At 38.0% G+C, this 22,219-nt stretch overlaps 2 protein-coding genes across 2 annotated transcripts in view; both read left to right on the forward strand.

Moving 5' to 3' along the window:
* The window catches only part of LOC149217675 (uncharacterized), a 46,479-nt gene extending 27,200 nt beyond the window's left edge, over positions 1–19,279 (forward strand). Inside the window, exons 2-3 of the mRNA XM_089393132.1 lie at positions 17,284–18,178; positions 18,296–19,279. Of these exons, the coding sequence (XP_089249258.1) occupies positions 17,284–18,178; positions 18,296–18,948 (1,548 nt within the window). The 3' untranslated portion in view covers positions 18,949–19,279. The remainder of the gene's footprint in view (positions 1–17,283; positions 18,179–18,295) is intronic.
* LOC149217674 (zinc finger CCCH domain-containing protein 28-like) overlaps positions 1–22,219 on the forward strand; it is a 258,614-nt gene that overhangs the window by 188,012 nt on the left and 48,383 nt on the right. The gene's annotated exons all lie outside the window — the stretch shown is intronic.

Below are 22,219 nucleotides of genomic sequence, written 5' to 3' on the forward strand. Positions count from 1 at the left end.
GCCAAACTTCCAACCCCAGGAAATAATGCATTCGTCCCAAATCCTCCATGTCGAACTCTGTGGCTAGATTCTTCTTGCAGTCCCCTATGAGCTTGGATGATCCCGTAAGGAAGAGATCATCCACATATAATACTAAGATTAGAGGCTCATTCTCTACAACCAGATAGTAGAGATTTGGATTTGCGTCACTCTTGACAAATTCCATTTCCTGCAAGTAGCCATCGATTCGCCCATACCACGCTCTAGGTGCCTATTTCAGTCCATACAAGGCATTCTTCAATCTGCATACATGAGGCTTCTTCTCATGTGTCTCAAAGCCCTCTGGTTGTTCAATGTATACCTCTTCTTCTATCACACCATTCAGAAATGCCGTTTTGACATTCATCTGATGAATCTCCCACCCCATCTGTGCTGCAAGAGATATCACGATTCTAATAGAAGTATACCTGGCTACTGGAGCGAAGGTCTCTTCATAGTCAATTCCTTCCTTCTGAGCATACCCCTTAGCCACAAACCTGACTTTGTATTTCTCAACACTGCCATCTGGAACGTATTTGATCTTGTAGATCCATCTCGAACCTACAGCTGATCTGTCTTGAGGCCTTGGCACTACCTCCCAGACATCGTTCACCATTATGGAGTTGTACTCTACCATCGCATCCAGCCAAACCTGATGTTGAGCTGCCTCTTGAAAACTAGCAGGCTCCCCGTCCTGAGCTACTAATGCCTGATATCTATTAGGTTGTTTTCGCTCCCTCTTATTGTTCCTTGGCGCACCGGATGAACTCCTTTGCATCTCGCAGAATCTGACGAAGTTCCCTATGCCAGCAGGTGCTTTTGTTAGCTCCTCCTCATCCTGTGATTCTTCCTGACCCGAGGAAGAATTCTTTTCTTCTGTAGGTTGAAGAGGTTTGACCAACAGTTCCTCTTTTGACTGCTCCTCGGAAGGCATTTCTCGAGGTTTTCTAAAAGCCCTGTCTTCTATGAACTTCACATCTTGTCGAATTACTACTTTCCTACTCCCTGGAAGATAGATTTTGTATGCCTTAGCGTCTTTGCTATATCCCACTAGATATCCTTTCTCTGTAGTTTGATCCAGCGTCTTCCTCTTTTCCTCGGGTATGCGGCAATATGCTAAGCTCCCAAATATTCTGAAATCACTGACGTCAAGCATCTTCCCTGTGAAGAATTTCTCTGGAATAATCTTGCCCAATGCTCGATGAGGAGTTCTATTTTGAACATAGACTGCTGTGTTGCATGCTTCTGCCCACAGGAATTTTCGCATATCCTGATCATACATCATGGCCCTAGCTGCTTCTACAATAGTCTTGTTGCTTCTTTCTACTACTCCATTCTGCTCCGGATTGTACGGAGCTGTCCACTTTCTTCTGATGCCCTCCTTAGCGCAAAAATCAGTGAAGTCCTTATCGACATACTGTCCACCATTATCTGAGCGCAAAACTTTTATTTTCTTCCCAGTCAGATTCTCCACCAGAGTTTTGAACTCTTTGAATCGACATAAAACCTCGTCCTTGGTTTTCAGAAAATAAATCCAAGTTTTCCTTGAGTGGTCATCAATGAAAGTAAGGAAGTACTCGACACCACTAAGAGCTTTAGTGGACATGGGTCCGCAGATATTTGAGTGTATCAATCCTAGTACACTCTTGGTCCTGTTTTTACTTCTAGGAAATGCTGCCTTGGCATACTTTCATAGAGCACATCCTCTACATACATCATCTCGTTTCGTACTAAGATCCGAAACTCCTGTTACAGTGCTCCTGAGAATTCTCAAAGCCCCATGGTGCAAATGTCCCATTCTTCTGTGCCATAGTTCATTCAAATCCTTGTCCCCATGACTGCCTATTAGTGCCATTGGTGATTCTAGTTGTTGTCTGTACAACTTGTTACTTTTGATCCCCATCTGCACTTTCTTTTTCCAGCTCGGGTATTTGACATATACTTTCTCCTTGATGAAGAAAATGTCATAGCCTTTGCCTTGAAGTTGCAATATAGAAAGTAAGTTCATCCCCAATCCTGTTACATGCAGCACATTGGTATCACAGAACCGCTCTCCCATTTATGTTTGAAAAACTATGGTAGCCCTCCCTATTGGAGTACATTTTGCCTTGTTCCCCATGGTGATCTGAAAGTTCATCTTCTCCTCCCAATAATCTGAGAAACATTCTCGAATTTCCGGAGGCCCCACTATCTATATACCATACCTCTGATGATGCAGAGCTAGTCACACAAGCCACTTCTTCTTCCAACCTGAAAGCCAACATAGAGAAATCGAAATCACTTTTTCTTGTGCAATTTTCTGAAAATCTGTTCGAGTCTCCTAATGTAGATGCCTCTGCATCATGCTCTCGACCCATAATTGATTTTCCCTTCCTGTCCATGATTACTTGCTCTGATACTGTTGACCACTACGTGTTAACTACCCATAGCAATACACCCCCTTTTTAGCAAAAGGGGACAGCGCTTGATTGATATGTCCGTGCCATTCGACTGTCGTCATCAACCCGATCATTTTATGTTGTAAATCCAGTTTGCATGTGTAATTTGTAAATAATCTTAGCAGATCTGAGTCATGTATGTAAATTGTCTAGGCAAACCTAATTTTCTAGTGATAATCTACGTTTCGGAAGGTTTTTTGTCTCACCGATCCATGATCGGCAGAGTTTTCCTTCAGCCTAACCCCAAAGCCGGAATGGATTTTGTCATTAGAATCTTAGTGGAATCCTAGTGTGCTTTGATTCTATATAAAAGTAATTTGGAAATAATTTTAACTTTTTGGTTAGGTTATTACAAATTTCTTGATCTGCTAGATTGTTGGGTCCCTATAATACTAGTGATTACCCCATTACTATTGTAATTGTACCCCTTATTGATATTGTTGTGCCCCTATTATCCCCATATTGTTATTACTGTGCCCCATAGAGTCCCTCTATTGTTATTTTTGTGGATTTATATTATTATTGTTAGGTCGACTGGGTTATATTGTGACTCCTTAGACTCCTATATATAGAAAAGAGGTTTTGTCATTTGTATCATCCAAGAATTGTTCATTTATGTAATGTAAAGGAGGTTGCCCCCTCGAAGAGGCTGAATTTTAACGCGTTGATCTATCTTTTCTATCTTTTTCTTGAGCTGGTTTCATAACATTTGGTATCAGAGCTTTGGATTCTAGGGTTTCGCTGCTCCAAACAGGTCATCGTGGAATTTTCGCTATAACTTTTTTTTGCGACGTTTCAGAAGCTAAAAAAAAAACCCATTTAAGAAGACATCGCGTTGAAGTTCGGCGCCGAATTTCAGAGCTTTTCGCGCTATATTTGCGGAGATATGATCTGAGGAAGTTGGTCTTTTTGCAGACTCCTGAATTACATTCCAAACAAGTGACCTGGGGAAAATCGTCATAACTTTCTCTCTGAGCATCGGATTGAAATTTCGTAAGAAGGTATAGAAAGAGGATAGATTGTAGTTTCTTGTATATATTTTTCAGAGCCAAAGGTCGAAACAGTGACTCGTGGCACGTCGTACAAGTTCGCTCTACTGAACTAGTCTATAATCAGGTCACTGTGGGAGATTTCGCATAACTCTTCCTTGGAGAATCCAATTTGGATCAGACTGGTGGCATTGGAAAGAGGACAAAGAGGGCTACTGCAGGTCACAATTTCAGAACTGGATGATTTGAATGTACAGAGATACATCAGAGGCAATATCGAGCTCCTACAAAGTGAAAAAAGGTGTGTAGATTCTTTTAAATTTTTGCTTAAGATTGGTTTGAAATTTATTTTGAAGGAATTCAAAGGGCATAGTAGAGCATTATTATCGGTAACTGATGCCCCGAGGAAAGAAAATGCAAACACCTAGTAAGGAACCTGAAAGCTCTAGCATGACTCATGAAGAAGAGGAATAAATGCAACATGATATATCAAAATTACAAGACCAAGTGCAACAACTGTCCCTTGCACAAAAAGGAACAGAATCTAAGATGGATGGTTTAAAGAAAGATGTAGAAGCTAAGATGGATGGTTTAAAGAAAGGTGTAGAAGCTAAGATGGACTGTTTAAAGAAAGGCATAGAAGCTAAGATGATCGACGTGGAAGCTAAGATGGATGATTTGAAGATAGATTTGAAGACAAACATGGAAGATTTGAAGACAGATTTGAAGACAAATTTAACAAAGTTTCTACAAGAAATGCTTACTAATGGTGAAAGGGTAGTAAAGAAAACTCATGATGAGAACAAAAGAAATGTTAATCATGATTTCATAGACTCTAATGTTGGATCGAAGACCCACCATATTCCAAAAATCGATATGAGGAAGTTTGATGGCAAGGATCTCGCAACATGGATATTACAGATGGAGCAATTTTTCGATCTCAATAATGTGCAAAACACACAAAAGGTACGTATTGCAACTTTATATTTGGAACCAAATCAGTTTGTATGGTATCAATGGCTTTGCTCTCGTAAACAATTTATCACTTGGGCAATTTTTACGGAAGAATTGATAGCACATTATGAGGATACAAAAAGCAACACTTTTTTTAGCCAATTGATAAGTCTCAAACAAAAGGGTTCAATAATGGAGCACATTGAGGAGTTCCAAAAATTGAACATAAGGGTAAAAAATATTCCAGAGGAGCATAGGATTGATGTGTTCATAGGGTCTTTAAAGGATAATATCCAACATGATGTTCGCCTTTGGGAACCTGATTCATTAGAGAAGGCATTCAGGTTAGCAAGAAAAATGGAAAGCAAAATTATGGCAACCAGGAAGCATACCACTCACAACTATAAAGACGGAAGTGTTGTTGCCCCTAGTCTTCCACAACCTATAAGGTTGACACCACAACAATTGGAAGAAAAAAGAGCAAAAGGGCTTTGTTACAGTTGTGATAGCAAATACACTAAAGGTCATAAGTGTGCTGAGAAGAAATTATTCTACATAGATTGTGAAGAGGAAGAAGAAAAGGAGCAAGAAGGTCAAAAGAAGAGGATATACTCCAGGAAAAAGCCTAGATAAAGAAGAAATGAATCCGACCATATCTTGTAATGCATTGGCGGGAATTACCACTCCTCAAACCATCAAGATAGAAGGACAAATCAAGAAGAAAAAGGTAATAGTGTTGATTGATTCAGGAAGTACCCACAATTTTATTCATTGTAAGGTAGCAAAAGAATTGAATTGCTTCTTATATCCAGCACCAGAGTGTCAAGTGATGGTTGCAAATGGAGGAACAATAAATTGCTCTGGAAAGTGCCATAATATCAAGCTATCCATGGGAGAATATGTATTGACTAGCCCAATGCTTTCCATTCCAATGGGAGGTGTTGATGTTGTACTAGGAGTCCAATGGCTACAATCCTTGGGTACAATAGCTTTTAATTTTCAAGAACTTTTCATCAAATTTTCTACGGAAGGAAAGGAAGTTGAATTAAGGGGTATTGCAGGGAAACCAGGAAAGATAATCAGCTCTAATGGTATGACAAAGCTTCTAAAAAAGGAACAAAGAGGTGTAATTGCACAATTATGTTCGCTAGATGTTTCCACATCGGAATCATCTATTTCTCCAGATCTCCAAAAAGTCCTGGACAATCATTCCAAGGTATTTGAGACTCCCAAAGGTCTCCCACCTATGCGTGATCATGATCATGCTATTCATCTGATTCCAGGAAGTGTTCCTCCAAACATCAGGCCGTACAGATATCCCTATGCCCAAAAGAGTGAAATTGAACGTATGGTTGCAGAAATGCTAGAGGCTGGTATAATTCAACCGAGTCAAAGTTCTTTCTCTGCTCCAGTAGTATTGGTGCACAAGAAGGATGGATCATGGCGCATGTGTCCGGATTATAGGGAGCTCAACAAGCTCACTATTAAAGATAAGTTTCCCATTCCTGTCATTGATGAATTACTGGATGAATTGCATGGATCAATTTACTTCACCAAGTTGGATCTTCGTTCAGGATATCATCAAATCAGAATGAAGATTGAAGACATTTCGAAAACAACATTTAGAACTCATGAGGGTCATTATGAATTTTTGGTCATGCCTTTTGGCCTTACCAATGCACCTTCAACATTTCAAGGTTTGATGAATTCAATTTTCAAACCATTCCTTAGAAAATTTGTGTTAGTATTTTTTGATGATATACTAATCTACAACAAGTCTTGGAAGGATCATGTTGAACATGTTGACAGGGTGCTACAACTATTGGAGGAAAAACAATTATATGCAAAAAGATCCAAATGTTTCTTTGGAGTCCAAGAGGTGGAATATCTGGGTCATATTGTATCTCATGAAGGAGTTAAGGTAGACCCTAGCAAAATTAAAGCCATTAAGGAATGGAAAATCCCCACATCCATAAAGCATCTGCGAGGATTTCTCGGGTTGACAGGGTATTATCGCAAGTTTGTTAAGAATTATGGGAGAATAGCAGCACCTCTAACAACATTATTGAAGAAAGATGCATTTTCATGGACTCCGGAAGCAACAAAGGCCTTCAAACATCTTAAAGAGGCAATGTGCCAAGCACCGGTCTTAGCTACACCGGACTTCACAAAAACCTTTATTGTGGAATGTGATGCTTCAGGAAATGGAATTGGTGCTGTTCTAATGCAAGATGAAAGACCCATTGCTTTTGAAAGTCGTCCAATCAAGGGAAAGTTTTTACACAAAGCTATTTATGAGAAGGAAATGTTGGCAATACTCCATGCACTTAAGAAATGGCGACCCTACCTAATGGGAAGACACTTCAAGGTAAAAACGGATCATGATAGCCTTAAATACTTTTTAGAACAAAGATTATCCTCTGAAGAGCAACAAAAGTGGGTCACAAAGATGTTGGGTTATGACTTTGAAATCATCTACAAAAAAGGGAAGCAAAATGTGGTGGCAGATGCACTCTCAAGAAAGGATGAGGATGTGGAAGCATTGTTGTGCGCCATTTCTATTATCCAACCAGATTGGATAAACGAAGCAAGAGAGGAATGGAAGAATGACGAAGAAGTGTGGGCACTTATTCGAAAGTTACAACAAGATTCCAGTACGTCTGATACATTTAGCTGGAAAAATGATTCATTATGGTACAAAGATCGCTTATACCTCTGTAATAATTCCCAGCTAAAACAAAAGATTCTTATGGAATTGCACACTTCTCCCTTAGGAGGGCACTCAGGATTTTTAAAAACTTACCACAGGGTTAAGAAGGAATTTTTTGGGATGGCCTTAAATCAGATATTCAAAAGTTTGTGGCAGAATGTTTGGTTTGCCAACAAAATAAAGTTGAAACAATTAAGACACTGGGTCTATTACAACCTTTATCCATTCCAAGCCAATGTTGGGAGGAGGTTTCAATGGATTTTATCACAGGTTTACCCAAGTCTGAGGGAAAGAGTGTCATCATGGTGGTAGTTGACAGACTTACCAAGTATGCACACTTTTGTGCATTATCACATCCATTTAAAGCCAGTACAGTTTCTACTGCATTTATGGAAACAATTCAAAAGCTACATGGAAACCCAAAGATTATTGTAAGTGACAGAGATCCCATTTTCACTGGAAATTTTTGGACAAAATTATTTTCTTGTCTTGGTACTCAGTTAGCTCATAGCTCATCTTATCATCCTCAATCTGATGGGCAAACTGAGATAGTAAACAAATGTTTGGAAGGATATCTTCGTTGCTTTGTATCTGATAAACAAACACAATGGGTCAAATGGTTGCCTCTGGCTGAATGGTGGTATAACACTTCCTTCCATACAGCAACAAAAATGACCCCATTTATGGCACTTTATGGGTATCAGCCACCATCCATCACATCATATTTAAGAGAAAATTCTAAGGTTCAGGTAGTGGAACATCACATCAAACATCAACAACAAGTCCTCCAACTCTTAAAGGATAACCTCGTGTTGGCACATAATAGAATGAAACAACAGGCAGATCAACATCGCAGTGAAAGAAGTTTTGATGTAGGTGATTGGGTATTCCTACGGCTACAACCATATAAGCAAATGTCCCTCAAGCAAGCTAAGAAGGATAATAAATTATCACCAAAGTATTATGGTCCATACAAGGTGTTGCAAAAGATTGGTACTATGGCATACAAATTGGAGCTTCCTGCAGCTTCTCGATTGCACCCAGTTTTCCATGTTTCATGTTTAAAGAAGGTTATAGGCGACAAGCTCCCAGTTCAAACAATATTGCCAGAACTTGACAAGGAAGGAAAAATTATATTGGAATCGGAAGCAGTCACAGAAACAAGAACTCGACAGCTACGAAATCGATCAATTTCGGAGTATCTTATCAAGTGGAAGAACTTATCCGCTGAAGATTCCACATGGGAGGATGAGAATTTTATACAGAAGTATCCAGAACTACTCAAGCGTTGAGGACAACACTTTTTTGAAGGAGAGGGGCATGTTGGGTCCCTATAATACTAGTGATTACCCCATTACTATTGTAATTGTACCCCTTATTAATATTGTTGTGCCCCTATTATCCCCATATTGTTATTACTGTGCCCCATATAATCCCTCTATTGTTATTTTTGTGGCTTTATATTATTATTGTTAGGTCGGCTGGGTTATATTGTGACTCCTTAGACTCCTATATATAGAAAGAAGGTTTTGTCATTTGTATCATCCAAGAATTGTTCATTTATGTAATGTAAAGGAGGTTGCCCCCTCGAAGAGGCTGAATTTTAAGGCGTTGATCTATCTTTTCTATCTTTTTCTTGAGCTGGTTTCATAACATAGATTATGTTTGTGTCGCAGAACTGGGTAGTCTATGAGGGTCTATGTTAAATGGGTTTTCCCCCTTGAGATGTAAAATTGTACAAGTCATGATGTAAAGTGTCTTGAGGGTTAGAAAATGTTTTATCCCCTCATAAGTCATAGGTCCTAGGTGTTTTTTCCAAAGGCTAAGTTCGAGGGTCCAGTGAAAATAATAAAAAATATAAATAATAAAAAGCAATAAAATTAAAAAATAAAAAAATAACTAAAAAACTAAAAAATAAAATAAAATAAATTAAAAATAAATAAATTTAAAAAAAAATAATAATAAAATAATAATAAGTCAAAGTTTTGAGGAAATAAATGCAGGGTTTTAATTTTTTAATATTAAAATGCATTTAAAATTTTGACGGATGAGATTAAAAGAGATTTTGATCCTCATCGACGGTCGAGATCATTTTGACATGGATCACTCGAACTAGCCGTTGGGAAATTTTCCTTTAAATAGGGTGTCAGGGGTCATTTGAGATCATTCGATCTGTGAGTCTTGTGCTAAAGAAAGCTCTCTTGTAGTCATTTTTTGTGCAATAAAGAAAGACTTTGGGGTTGAAAATCTTGCTGGTGTTACTCTTCTGGAAATGCTGTAAAATGTTTTATTTTTCTGTTTAATTTTATTTTCAGTCATTGATAATAGCTTGATGAAGATTGATTTAGGCACAGGTATCTTGTTGGATCTCTGGGGTTTGAATGATAGTTTAATTTCTGAATATAATGGCAGGTATCTCTATTTGATCTAAATTTCACTGTTGTTTTCTCCCTCTATGTTAATGGTTGATTTACGCTGTGCAGGAAATTTTTTTTTAGATAACTGGGCGTTCGGGGAGGTTCTCGGTTGAACCAACCAACTCCTGGATTGCATTTTCTGAAGAGCCTAGCCAGTTTTGATCTCGAGCTTATCATTTGAATTTATCTTTTGAATGCATGAGAGGTTTTCTGAAGTATCTCATAGTAGATCTAAAATTCTGAAAAATATTTCTGTGGATTACCTACAAATTTGGCTATTTAGAGTCTTTAAACTGTGAATACTGTAATTATTTAGATGGTTTTAGTGTTTTTAATTTTGTTTCTTGCATATTTTACTTCTGGGTGTTCGGTTTTTTGCAGGCCAGAGAAGAAATTTTTGTTTGAAGCCAGATCTAGGCCCTGGAGGGTAAGATTTGGCCTCAGGATCAACTCTAGCAGGAATATTTGCTTCAGAACCACTTTTTTGCAGGTGCACGTTTCTGTTGTTCAAGGGTTTGAAAATTTGGCAATTTTTTTAAGTGTTCAATTGACAAATTTGAAGCAGCACGATTCAAAATTTCTATTGAAATTTTCTGAAAGTCATTTGTTAAAGGGTTTTTGGGCTGCCATTTTCAGTTTTTCTGCTGCCCAAGGTCGATTTTTATCTTCTGACTAAAAATCTCAAATTTTTTATGCTGTTCGGATCTGCAAACCTTTTTGCGAGCTGCCTGATCATTCTCTGCCATTGCTGTCCAGCTTTCTCCACACTGCTCATCTCACCCTACCCCTCACACGTAGCTGCCATATCTGCAAGCAACCATAAAAAGGAAATCCGCTTGATTTGTATTGCGTTATCCCTCCATGCAAGTATTCAGCTGTCCATCTCACGCGAACATCACTCCTCGCCCATTAAAACTCCTTGCTGCTGTCCAAACCTGTGTGATTTCCATTGCCTGCAAACAAAAATTGAAACATCTCCCTCCTCATGTAGCTATTCCTGCACTTGATACCCCATCAAATCCTTCCATATCCCTCACGTCCCTCTGCCTGCGTATTCCATTGTTGTCCGCTGCACCCTTCTGCCATCCTCACGTTGGCCATCCCACGTTCCATGCAGTCTTTTGCTGAGTTTAGTCATCATCTTGCTCTTCCTCGCTGCCACAAACTGCTGAAGACAGTGTTTGCCTCCTCCGCGTGAGCCCCATCCTCGTCTCCATTTGAGCTGCCTTCCATCAGCTCCTTCCTCCGTTTCGTGGTCCTTTTGCCGCCGTCCAGGCTTCTTCGAACCTGCAGACATAAATGCATATTCAAAACTTTTCGATTTCCTTTTAATTGTATGCGTTTGATAGTTAGGGTGCATATCTTTTTTTTATTAAATATCAACTTACGTTAGACTTAGGTTAGAATAGATTTCAGTTTCTTTTTTCTTTTCATTTAGTTTTGTTTTATGAATTCATAATTAAAAAATAAAAAATAAATAAATCTAAAGTTAGTTTTTATTTTTATTTTTTATTTTTAATTTTAAAATTCGATTTTCATTTTTGTTATATATACGATTAGATGTTAGAATTAGATTTTTTGTATTTATTTTTTACTTTTGATTTTATTTAACTTAGATTTTAGTTTTACTATTTAGAATTTTAAAATCATAAAAAAATAAAAAATTATAAAATCATAAAAAGTTTTAAATTTTAGATTTTTCATATTTTGCTTTGATTTTTTTTAGATTTATTTGATTTTAGGATTTAGTTTTAATAATTTTAAATTTCATTTACTTTAGCTTTTTTTTTTGGCTTAGTTTAGTTTTGTTTAAAAATATAAAAATATGTAAAAATAATTATTATTTATTTATTTTTCTCGAATAGCCTAACTAAAAATTGAAAATTCATTTTTGGAGTCTTTTGTATATATGTTCCATTTCTCTATAGTTAAATGTACTTAAATGTTTATTTAAAGTTAGATATATGAAAATGGTAATTGGTTAGCATTTAAATTGCATGGTTGTTTAAAGCATTCAATCTTTAGAAATTTAATTGCTGGATCATTTTTAAAGCATTGTGAGTTTATTGAATAGCTTGTATTGCTTGGGATATTTGATGATAAATGATTGTTTTACAAGGTTCATATTTTTGCAATAATCATTTAATCCTTAACTCCATAAGGCACTGGTACATTAATTTCTAAAATCAATCAGGTGCTAAATTGCCTTGCTGTGTCTCCCAACCCAACTGGTCCACAGTTGGTCTTACTTTATCCCATAGGGTCTACCCCCCTTAGCCTCGGGAGACGACGTAAACGAGGGATCGGGGATCAGGGTGACAACGCCCGGTCTAAGCGTTGTTGCGCTGCTTAGACAATCTGTGCGACAACATTTTTTGGCGCCGTTGCCGGGGACATTTTATTCTCGGCGTTTCAATGACATTCATCCTTCTCATTTCTCATCTTTTCATTTGGCCTGACAACGACAATATTTTTTGGCACCGTTGCCAAGGATAGAGTTTTTTTGGCCCTGACGTTTCAACAACATTTCATCTTCATTCTTCTCTCTCATTTGGAATTTGGAATCTTTTCATTTGAGTTGACAAAGTCAACATTTTTTGGCATCATCTCATATTTTCCGCCATTCATTAGCCTGTCAAACGGTCAACATTCTTTGGTGTCATTTGATCTTTTCATCACCTTATCTTTCGTTTTATCAGCACCTACTCTTTAGTTCGTTTTTTGTTTGGGTGGCGACTCCATTTCTTTTCATTTATTTTTCTTAGACAAGAAGCCTCCCTCATATCAACTTGTTTGTTGCTTTTTGGATCCTAGAATTAGATTCATTGTTCAAGTGGCGACTTCACTTCTTTCATCTCTTGATTTTCTTGAGCAGAGATCTCTTTCTATCATCCATTTGGTCCCTCGTTATTCATCATGGATTATTTGTTTAAACCATGTCATTTTACTGATGATCTCCATGATTTTCCGGAAGTGGCCATTTCTAAATTACCTTTGTTCTCGGGTGGTGATTCAGTCGCTGTTAGAAGGCATTTATGGAGTTTTTATCGTATAACGTTCATATATTGTAGATCTCCTCAGTATGATCATGAAGATGTCAAAATGCGTCTATTTGTCCTTTCTTTAGAGGGTGATGCCTTGAATTGGTTTAATAATTGTCCTGAAGACTCTTTCACTTCTTTACAAGACATTTTCAATGCTTTTAAAGATAGATATGGTTATCCAAATAGCTCGCCTTGTGCCCCTAAAATTGTGCAATAGAATGAAAGTAATCTTATAAAAGGTCCGGCTGTCGATGAAAAATTTCAAGACAATTCTTCATATCAGAATGTGCCATCCACTTGTGCCATTGCAGATCAAATCCATGATAATGGAAAAGTAGGGACAAATTGTAAAAATAGTGTTGACAATGAAAAGGAAGATTAGAAGCAAATTATACAAGAACTAATGTGGCTGGTAAAAAATATGAAGATCAATAAAACTAATTACGCTAATGATGTGAGAACTTTATGCACCCACTTGGAAAAACGTAATAAGGAGATGGAGATCATGAAAATTAAACACTCTAATCACATAACCGACATGCAAAATTAGCATGCTAAGGAAATTGAGGCCAGGAAAACTAATCATGACATGGAAATTAGTTTTATGCAAAGCAAGTTATCAGGCTTAGAGGAAAATATGACGACCATGAAAGCTAATCATGATAGGGAAATTAATTCTATGCAAAACAAGTTATTAACTATGGATGAAGAAATGACTATCATGACATTCGATCATAATAATCAGTTGGCTACCATGCAAGCAAATCATAAGAAAGAGATAAACTCTATGCAGCATTGCTTGATGACCATAAAGGAAAAGAACAATAAAGTAATAAAAGATATGGAAGAAGACCATGCCAGGGAAATCAGTGCTATGAAGGTTGAACACTCTAGCTAGATAGATGCCATAAAAATACAGGTTTAGAAATTTCAACAATGGTCAGAGGATGAAAGAAACCAGGGAACGTCAATAGATTAGGAGCCTCCATATCGGTTGCAACAAGCTCCATCTTATTATGAGGTCCTTTGTTCCATTGAAAAGTGGATAATTAAAGGTGACCTGGATAAAAGGGAAATCAATAATCAGGTTGATCCTCACACGGTTAATCCACGAGTCATAAAAGATCAAGCTATAACTCATGGCACCTGTGAGATTGATCCATCATCCTTGATAGAGCAAATGTAGAATGAAGAAACACATGTCACACATATCTTACATACTTCATCTGAAATTTTTGAAGCAGAGTGTTCCACATCATCAGTGATACAGCCTGCCACGAAGAAAAAGTGCAAGAGAAAGAAAATGAGAAAAATATTTGATGCATCAGACGGCTGCGAGTAGCTTGATTTTCAGATAGGGAAAAGTCCTACCGTATGCAGAATTGGACATGGCACATCCGAGAAGCAACCGACAGATTTGCCTGAAAGCAGGCAAATGCTCAGTATACACTATATTGAACACATCTGATGCCATGGGGCATCCTCTGTATTTTTAACCCTACTCCTTGTTTTTTCAGCATTTTCATTTCTGTTTTAGGATTAGATTTACTTTTCATGTTACTAGATAGTTAATAAATGAAGATCTGATATCTTTCTTGTGCTTAATGTTATATGATGATTTTTTGGATGGACGCTACTTATGTTTTGTTGTGTGTTGCGTGGATGCAGATTCTGGATTCTCGCATTCCTACAGTGTAACAACGTGTCCCAAAGTAGAGCCAGATGTTGACCACTACGTGTCAACTACCCATAGCAGTACAGCCCTTTTTTTGCAAAAAGGGGCAGCGCTTGATCGATATGTCCGTGCCATTTGACTGTCGTCATCAACGCGATCATGTTATGTTGTAAACCCAGTCTGCATGTGTAAATTGTAAATAATCTTAGCAGGTTTGAGTCATGTATGTAAATTTCCTAAGCAAACCTAATTTTCTAGTGATAATCTACGTTCTAGAAGGTCTTTTGTTTCACCGATCCATGATCGGCAGAGTTTTCCTTCAGCCTAACCCCAACACCAGAATGGATTTTGTCATTAGAATCTTAGTGGAATCCTAGTGTGCTTCGAGTCTATGTAAAAGTAATTTGGAAATAATTCTAACTATTTGGTTAGGTTATTACAAATTTCTTGATCTGCTAGATTATGTTTTTGTCGCAGACCTGGGTAGTTTATGAGGGTCTATGTTAAATGGGTTTTCCCCCTTGAGATGTAAAATTGTACAAGTCATGATGTAAAGTGTCTTGAGGGTTAGAAAATGTTTTATCCCCTCATAAGTTGTAGGTCCTAGGTGTTTTTTCCAAAGGCCAAGTTCGAGGGTCTAGTAAAAATAATAAAATTAAAAAATTAAAAAATAACTAAAAAAATAGAAAAATAAAATAAAATAAAGTTTAAAAAATAAATTAAAAATAATAAAATAATAATAAGTCAAAGTTTTGAGGAAATAAATGTAGGGTTTTAATTTTTTAATATTAAAATGCATTTAAAATTTCGACGGATGAGATTAAAAGAGATTTTGATCCTCATCGACCGTCGAGATCATTTTGACATGGATCACTCGAACTAGCCGTTGGGAAATTTTCCTTTAAATAGGGTGTTAGGGGTCATTTGAGATCATTCGATCTGTGAGTCTGGTGCTAAAGAAAACTCTCTTGTAGTCATTTTTTGTGCAATAAAGAAAGACTTTGGGGTTGAAAATCTTGCAGGTGTTACTCTTCTGGAAATGCTGTAAGATGTTTTATTTTTCTGCATAATTTTATTTTCAGCGATTGATAATAGCTTGATGAAGATTGATTTAGGCACAGGTATCTTGTTCGATCTCTAGGGTTTGAATGATAGTTTAATTTCTGAATATAATGGTAGGTATGTCCATTTGATCTAAATTTTACTGTTGTTTTTTCCTTTTATGTTAATGGTTGATTTAAGCTGTGCAGGAAATTCTTTTTTTTTAGATTACCGGGTGTTCAGGGAAGTTCTCGGCTGAACCAACCAACTCCCGAATTGCATTTTTTGAAGAGCCCAGCCAGTTTTGATCCCGGGCTTATCATTTGAATTTATCTTTTGAATGCATAAGAGGTTTTCTGAAGTATCTCATAGCAGTGTTTTACGAAACGGCCGTACCGAAACGGAAACGGCCGTTTCGTTCCGAGTTATTAAAAAAATTTATGAAACGGCCTTTGACCCGGCTCGGCTGGCCGAGTCAGCTATGACCCGGCCGAGTCAGCCAATGACTCGGCCGGGTCATAGCTGACCCGGTCAACCCGGCCGGGTCCCGTCAAAAAACGGCCGAGTCATTCAAGACCGGCTGGGCAGCGATTTAACCAAAAATTAAATACTTTTTTGCTGATTTTTGGCTGAGTTAGTTAGGGTTTGTGGACATGAAAAGGTTATTGTGATTTGTTAAATGCATTTGGGGTCCATTTCCCCCTCCCAAACTCTATTTAAGACAGCCAAATGCTCTCATTTCACTCACAGCAGTCTTATGCATTTGAGTGAGAGTCTTCTTTGAGAGTTAGTGAGCAGTTCTTGAGCTTGTTTTGGAGCAGCAGTGAGGAGTCTTGGAGGAGCATTGTAGCTAGAGTGAGGAGCTTCTTGGGCAGCCATTTGGAGCAGCATTGAGGAGCTGATTTTTGGAGCAAGTTTGAGGAGGCAGTTTGTGCCTGGAGGTATTTTTTTCCACCTCTATAAATCTGTTTTTACTTATTAAATTTTAGGTGCATATCAAGATAGCTTAGAGAGTGTTTTTAGTCAAATAAATGAACATTGAATCAATTTTTATTTTTTTTTTCATTTTCAGATTGTTTTCCTAGTCAAAAAATGGCACCTAGAGCAAAAGATGCTGCTTGGGCATATGTTGAAATGGTTGATGATGAGATGTGTTGCAAGTTTTGCCATAGGAAAATTAAGTCAGGTCCTGGGGGGATTCATAGGCTGAAACAACACTTGGCAGGGATTAAAGGCAATATTACTGCATGTAAATCCCCCGAAATTGGGGAGATTAGAAAGACTTTGTTGGAAAGCTTTGAAAAATTTCAAGAAGAAAAGACTAGGCAAAAAGAGATACAGGCTGAAATTGGGAGGAAGAGGGAGATACAAAGAATGATGGCTGCCAACCCCCACTATGAGTTTGAGGGTTCTTCCTCTATCCCTCAAACTGATGCATCAAACCCTTTCCGTTATGTTCCTCCCTCTTTTGCTTCTGTTCAAGATAAGGGAAAGGGTAGAATGAAGGGTGATGGGACTATCAAAAGTTTTTTCACTCACTCAGGCTCCTCTCCATCAGATGCACATGGTCCTGAAGTTAGTAAAGGTCTTTCTCAGCCCACTTTAGATGACCATTGGAAGAAAGAATTGAGGGAGACTGCTTGTGACTACATAGCTAGATGGTGGTATGATGCTGATATCCCCTTTAATGCTGCTCGTTCACCATATTATGAGCCTATGTTTGAGGCCATACATGCTGCTGGAAAAGGCTTCAAAGGCCCTACTATGCAAGAGCTAAGGGGGTTTCGTTTGCAGAAAGAAATTACATCAATTAATGAGTATTTGCAAGATTTCAAGGAATCATGGGCAAGAACAGGGTGTACCATCATGTCAGATGGATGGACTGATCAAAGAAACCGTACCATCATAAACTTTCTTGTCTTCTGCCCACAGGGAACCATGTTTTTAAAATCAGTTGATGCATCTGATAAGGTAAAAGATGGCCACTTGTTGTTCAGCTATTGGATGAGGTTATTCAGGGTGTGGGGGTGGCTAATGTTGTTCAAATCATCACAGACAATGCCTCTAACTATGTTCTTGCTGGTAGACTGTTAGAGGAAAAACACAAGACCATCTTTTGGACCCCATGCGCTGCACATTGCATAGACCTCATGCTTGAGGATATTGGGAAATTAGATTGGGTCAGAAACACTGTAGATAATGCCAAAAGCATAACAAAATTTATCTACAATCATACACTGGTTTTGAGTCTCATGAGGAAACACACTGGAGGCAAGGATATTATTAGGCCTGCCATCACTAGATTTGCTACACATTTTTTGACATTGCAATCTATGCTTTCCCAACATAGAAACTTGCAAAAGATGTTTTCCAGTGATGATTGGAATAATAGCAGTTGGTCTAACAAACCAGAAGGCAGAGAATTGAGAAGGAAAGTGCATGATGAAACTTTTTGGAGAAAGGCAACAGAGATTGTGAAGGTTGCTGAGCCACTAGTTAAGGTGTTGCGGTTGGTGGATGGGGAAAGGTTGGCTATGGGCTTCATTTATGAGGCTATGGATCAAGCAAAGGAGCAAATAAAGGCAGCATACAAGGATAGAGTGGCAAAGTATGGGCCCATTTGGGCAATCATTGATGAAAGATGGAACAATCAACTCCATCGCCCTATACATGCAGCTGGGTATTTTTTGAACCCACGGTATCATTATAAAGCTAAGGAGTCAGGAGCTTTGAGGGGGGAGGTCAGAGATGGACTGGTTGATTGCATTGAGCGCATGGTCCCATCGGAGTCTGATCAGCTACTGATACATCAGCAGGTCACATCCTTCAGCAATGCAACAGGTACCTTTGGGAAGAACCTAGCAAAGATTGCAAGAGAAGCAGATGAGCCAGGTAAACAAAAATTTCAATTTTCAATTTCTCAATTTCAAGTTAGATATAATTTGTAATTTTGTTGAGCTTCAGCCTTCATCTAACTCATAATTCATTACACTCCTATGTTTTTTGCAGCACAATGGTGGGAGGCCTTTGGTGGCCAGTGCCCTGAATTGCAAAGGTTTGCAATTCGTATTTTGAGTCAAACTTGCAGTGCATCTGGGTGTGAGCGCAATTGGTCTGTCTTTGAGAGGATTCACACAAAGAAGAGAAACCGTTTGGAGCAAAAACGGTTGAATGATCTAGTTTTTGTCCAATACAACCTTCGGCTCAGACGGAACCAATTGCTGAACAAAAGACCTGATTCAGATCCCATTGTGTTGGAAGACATTGATCCAACATCAGATTGGGTAGTGGAGAGTCGTCTACCAGAGTTTGATCCTGATGAGGATCTTGATGAAATTGATGTTGGAGATCCACTGCAGCGTGTTCAGTTGAATGCAGATCCCAATCCACCAGCCTCAGTCTCACAGCCAGCTAGTAGGACTCCAGTTGTAGGTGCTTCGCCTTCCTCTGCTCAGCCACGACAGAAGCGCAGCCGCATTTGTACTCTATCTCAGCTTGCATCTGCTGCACAGCCTAGTGGTACTGGTACTGGCACCACTTCTACAGTTGCAGTTGGAGACGATGATGATGAGGAGGAGCCATGGGGCCCCTTGTCTGACTCTGATGATGATGATCCAGAGATTGGTCGAGATGATCTTGGCTCCTCTGGCAGTAGCCAGTAGCTACTAGCCTCCTTGGTTATTTGTATTTTGTTTTGACTCTTGAGTCTTTGATCATGTATGACAGACTACAGTTGACTATGTATTTACTATTGCCATTGGGTACACCGTACCATTTTGATATAATGGATTGGTTCATGAGCCTACTTTGATCATATGTTGTCTTCCATGTATATTATAATGTTGTGTGTTTGGAAACTTGAATGAAAATCTTTAAAATTATGTTTAAAATATTTAAAATTATGTTTTTTTATAAAAAAAATAAATATTTAATGTATTTTTTACAACGACCGAGTCATTGAAATCGAGCCGGCCGAGTCATTGCCGTTTCCGAGTCCGAGTCCGAGTCGATCCTCGGCCGAGTCCGAATCCGAGTCCGTTTTGTAAAACATTGTCTCATAGTAGATCTAAATTCTGAAAATATTTCTATGGATTTCCGACAAATCTGGCTATTTAAATTTTAGAGCCTTTAAACTGTGAATACTGTAATTATTTAGATGGTTTTAGTGTTTTTAATTTTGTTTCTTGCACATTTTACTTCTGGGTGTTCGGTTTTTTGCAAGTTGCAGGTCAGAGAAGAAATTTTTGTTTGAAGCTAGATCTAAGCCCTGGAGGGTAAGATCTGGCCTCAGGATCAACTCTAGTAGGAATATTTGCTTCAGAACCACTTTTTTGCAGGTGCACGTTTCTGTTGTTCAAGGGTTTGAAAATCCGGCAAATTTTTTAAGGGTTCAATTCACAAATCTGAAACAGCATGATTCAAAATTTCTATTGAAATTTTCTGAAAGTCATTTGTTCAAGGGTTTCTGGGCCGTCAGTTTCAGTTTCTCTACTGCCCAAGGTCGATTTTTATCTTCTGACAGAAAATCTCAAATTTTTTATGCTGTTCGGATCTGCAAACCTTTTTGCGAGTTGCTTGATCATTCTCTGCCATTGCTGTCCAACTTTCTCCACGCTGCTCATCTCACCCTACCCCTCACACGTAGCTGCCATATCTGCAAACAACCATAAAAGGAAATCCACTTGATTTGTATTGTGTTATCCCTCCACGCAAGTGTTCAACGGTCCATCTCACGCGAACATCACTCCTCGCCCATTAAAACTCCTTGCCGTTGTCCAAACCTGCGTGATCTCCATTGCCTGCAAACAAAAATTGAAACATCTCCCTCCTCACGCAGCTATTCCTGCACTCGATACCCCATCAAATCCTTCCATATCCCTCATGTTCCTCTGCCTGCGTATTCCATTGTTGTCTGCTGTACCCTTCTGCCATCCTCACGCTGGCCATCCCATGTTCCACGCAGTCTTTTGATGAGTTTAGTCGTCATCTTGCTCTTCCTCGCTGCCACAAACTGCTGAAGACAACGTTTGCCTCCTCCACGTGAGCCACATCCTCGTCTCCATTTGAGCTGCCTTCCATCAGCTCCTTCCTCCATTTCGTGGTCCTTCTGCCGCTGTCCAAGCTTCTTCGAACTTGCAAGCATAAACGCATATTCACAACTTTTCGATTTCCTTTTAATTGTATGCGTTTGATAGTTAGGGTGCATATCTTTTTTTTATTAAATATCAACTTACGTTAGACTTAGGTTAGAATAGATTTCAGTTTCTTTTTTCTTTTCATTTGGTTTTGTTTTATGAATTCATAATTAAAAAAAATAAAAAATAAAAAATCTAAAGTTAGTTTTGTTTTTTTTTTCTTCTTAAATTCGATTTTCATTTTTGTTATATATACGATTAGATGTTAGAATTAGATTTTTTGTATTTATTTTTTACTTTTGATTTTATTTAACTTAGATTTTAGTTCTACTATTTAGAATTTTAAAATCATAAAAAAATAAAAAAATTATAAAATCATAAAAAGTTTAAAATTTTAGATTTTTCATATTTTGCTTTGATTTTTTTTAGATTTATTTGATTTTAGGATTTAGTTTTAATAATTTTAAATTTCATTTACTTTAGTTTTTTTTGCTTAGTTTAGTTTTGTTTAAAAATATAAAAATATGTAAAAATTATTATTATTATTATTTTTTTTGAAAAGCTTAACTAAAAATTGAAAATTCATTTTTGGTGTCTTTTGTATCTATGTTCCATTTCTCTATAGTTAAATGCACTTAAATGTTTATTTAAAGTTAGCTATATGAAAATGGGGATTGGTTAGCATTTAAATTGTATGGTTGTTTAAAACATTCAATCTTTAGAAATTTAATTGCTGGATCATTTTTAGAGCATTGTGAGTTTATTGAATAGTTTGTATTGCTTGGGATATTTGATGATAAATGATTGTTTTACAAGGTTCATATTTCTGCAATAATCATTTAATCACTAACTCCATAAGGCACTGGTACATAAATTTCTAAAATCAATCAGGTGCTAAATTGCCTTGCTGTGTCTCCCAACCCAACTGGTCCACAGTTGGTCTTATTTTATCCCATAGGGTCTACCCCCCTTAGCCTTGGGAGATGGCTTAAACAGAGGGATCGGGGATCAAGGTGACAGCCCTTGGTTTGAGCGTTGTCGCGCTGCTTGGACAATCTGTGCGACAATAGATACCATATGAAAATTCTATCACTGCAGCAACTGATTTATTTTACCTACTTATTTCCCAATTAGTTATTTATGAAAATCCTTCAGTAAACAAACACATGCACAAGAATCAATACATCAACACAAATATTTTGGATAACAGTCCCCGGAAAAACCCAATGTGGGAAAACCGGTGCAGCGTGGGAGGATTTTATTATTCAGCAATTCTTCAGTACAACTGGGTGCCAAATTGGCTTACCCAACAGAGAGAAAATTCTCTAGCACTTATCCTAGTACCAATGTCAGTTTCGCTGACCTCTGCGTAGCTCCCAGGCTCTCTGCATTAGATCTTGCCTCTTTGCGTCAACACTAGGCCTCTTTGCATCAACCACGCAGGCCCTCGAGTGACTGCATAGTTTGCTGCCTCTGCGTTTGGCTCTCCAACCTCTGCGCTGTTCCCCTGATGCTGTTCCTGACTCTTTGTTCCGTACTTGTTGCCTCTTGCTGCTCTCCAGACCACTAGTTCGAATTTCTCAGTTAACCCCACTCCAGAAATCGAACTGACTGGTCTCCCTCAGTGTGTTCTCCAATTGACCCTCAAGCCTCTTCTTATACTTTTCCTGTTGGTCCTCCAATGACCGAGATTAAATCTCTAATCAACAACTAAGATTAGATTTGGCTTGATCCATGACTTTTGGAACCTTTTAGCCCAATTTTATATAAATACCCATTAATATTTTATTTTTCCTAA

This window comes from Pinus tabuliformis, chromosome 1_1 (assembly GCF_031772625.1).
Source record: "Pinus tabuliformis cultivar Carrire ecotype Pingquan chromosome 1_1, CPIR1, whole genome shotgun sequence".
Classification (NCBI taxonomy): Eukaryota; Viridiplantae; Streptophyta; class Pinopsida; order Pinales; family Pinaceae; genus Pinus; species Pinus tabuliformis.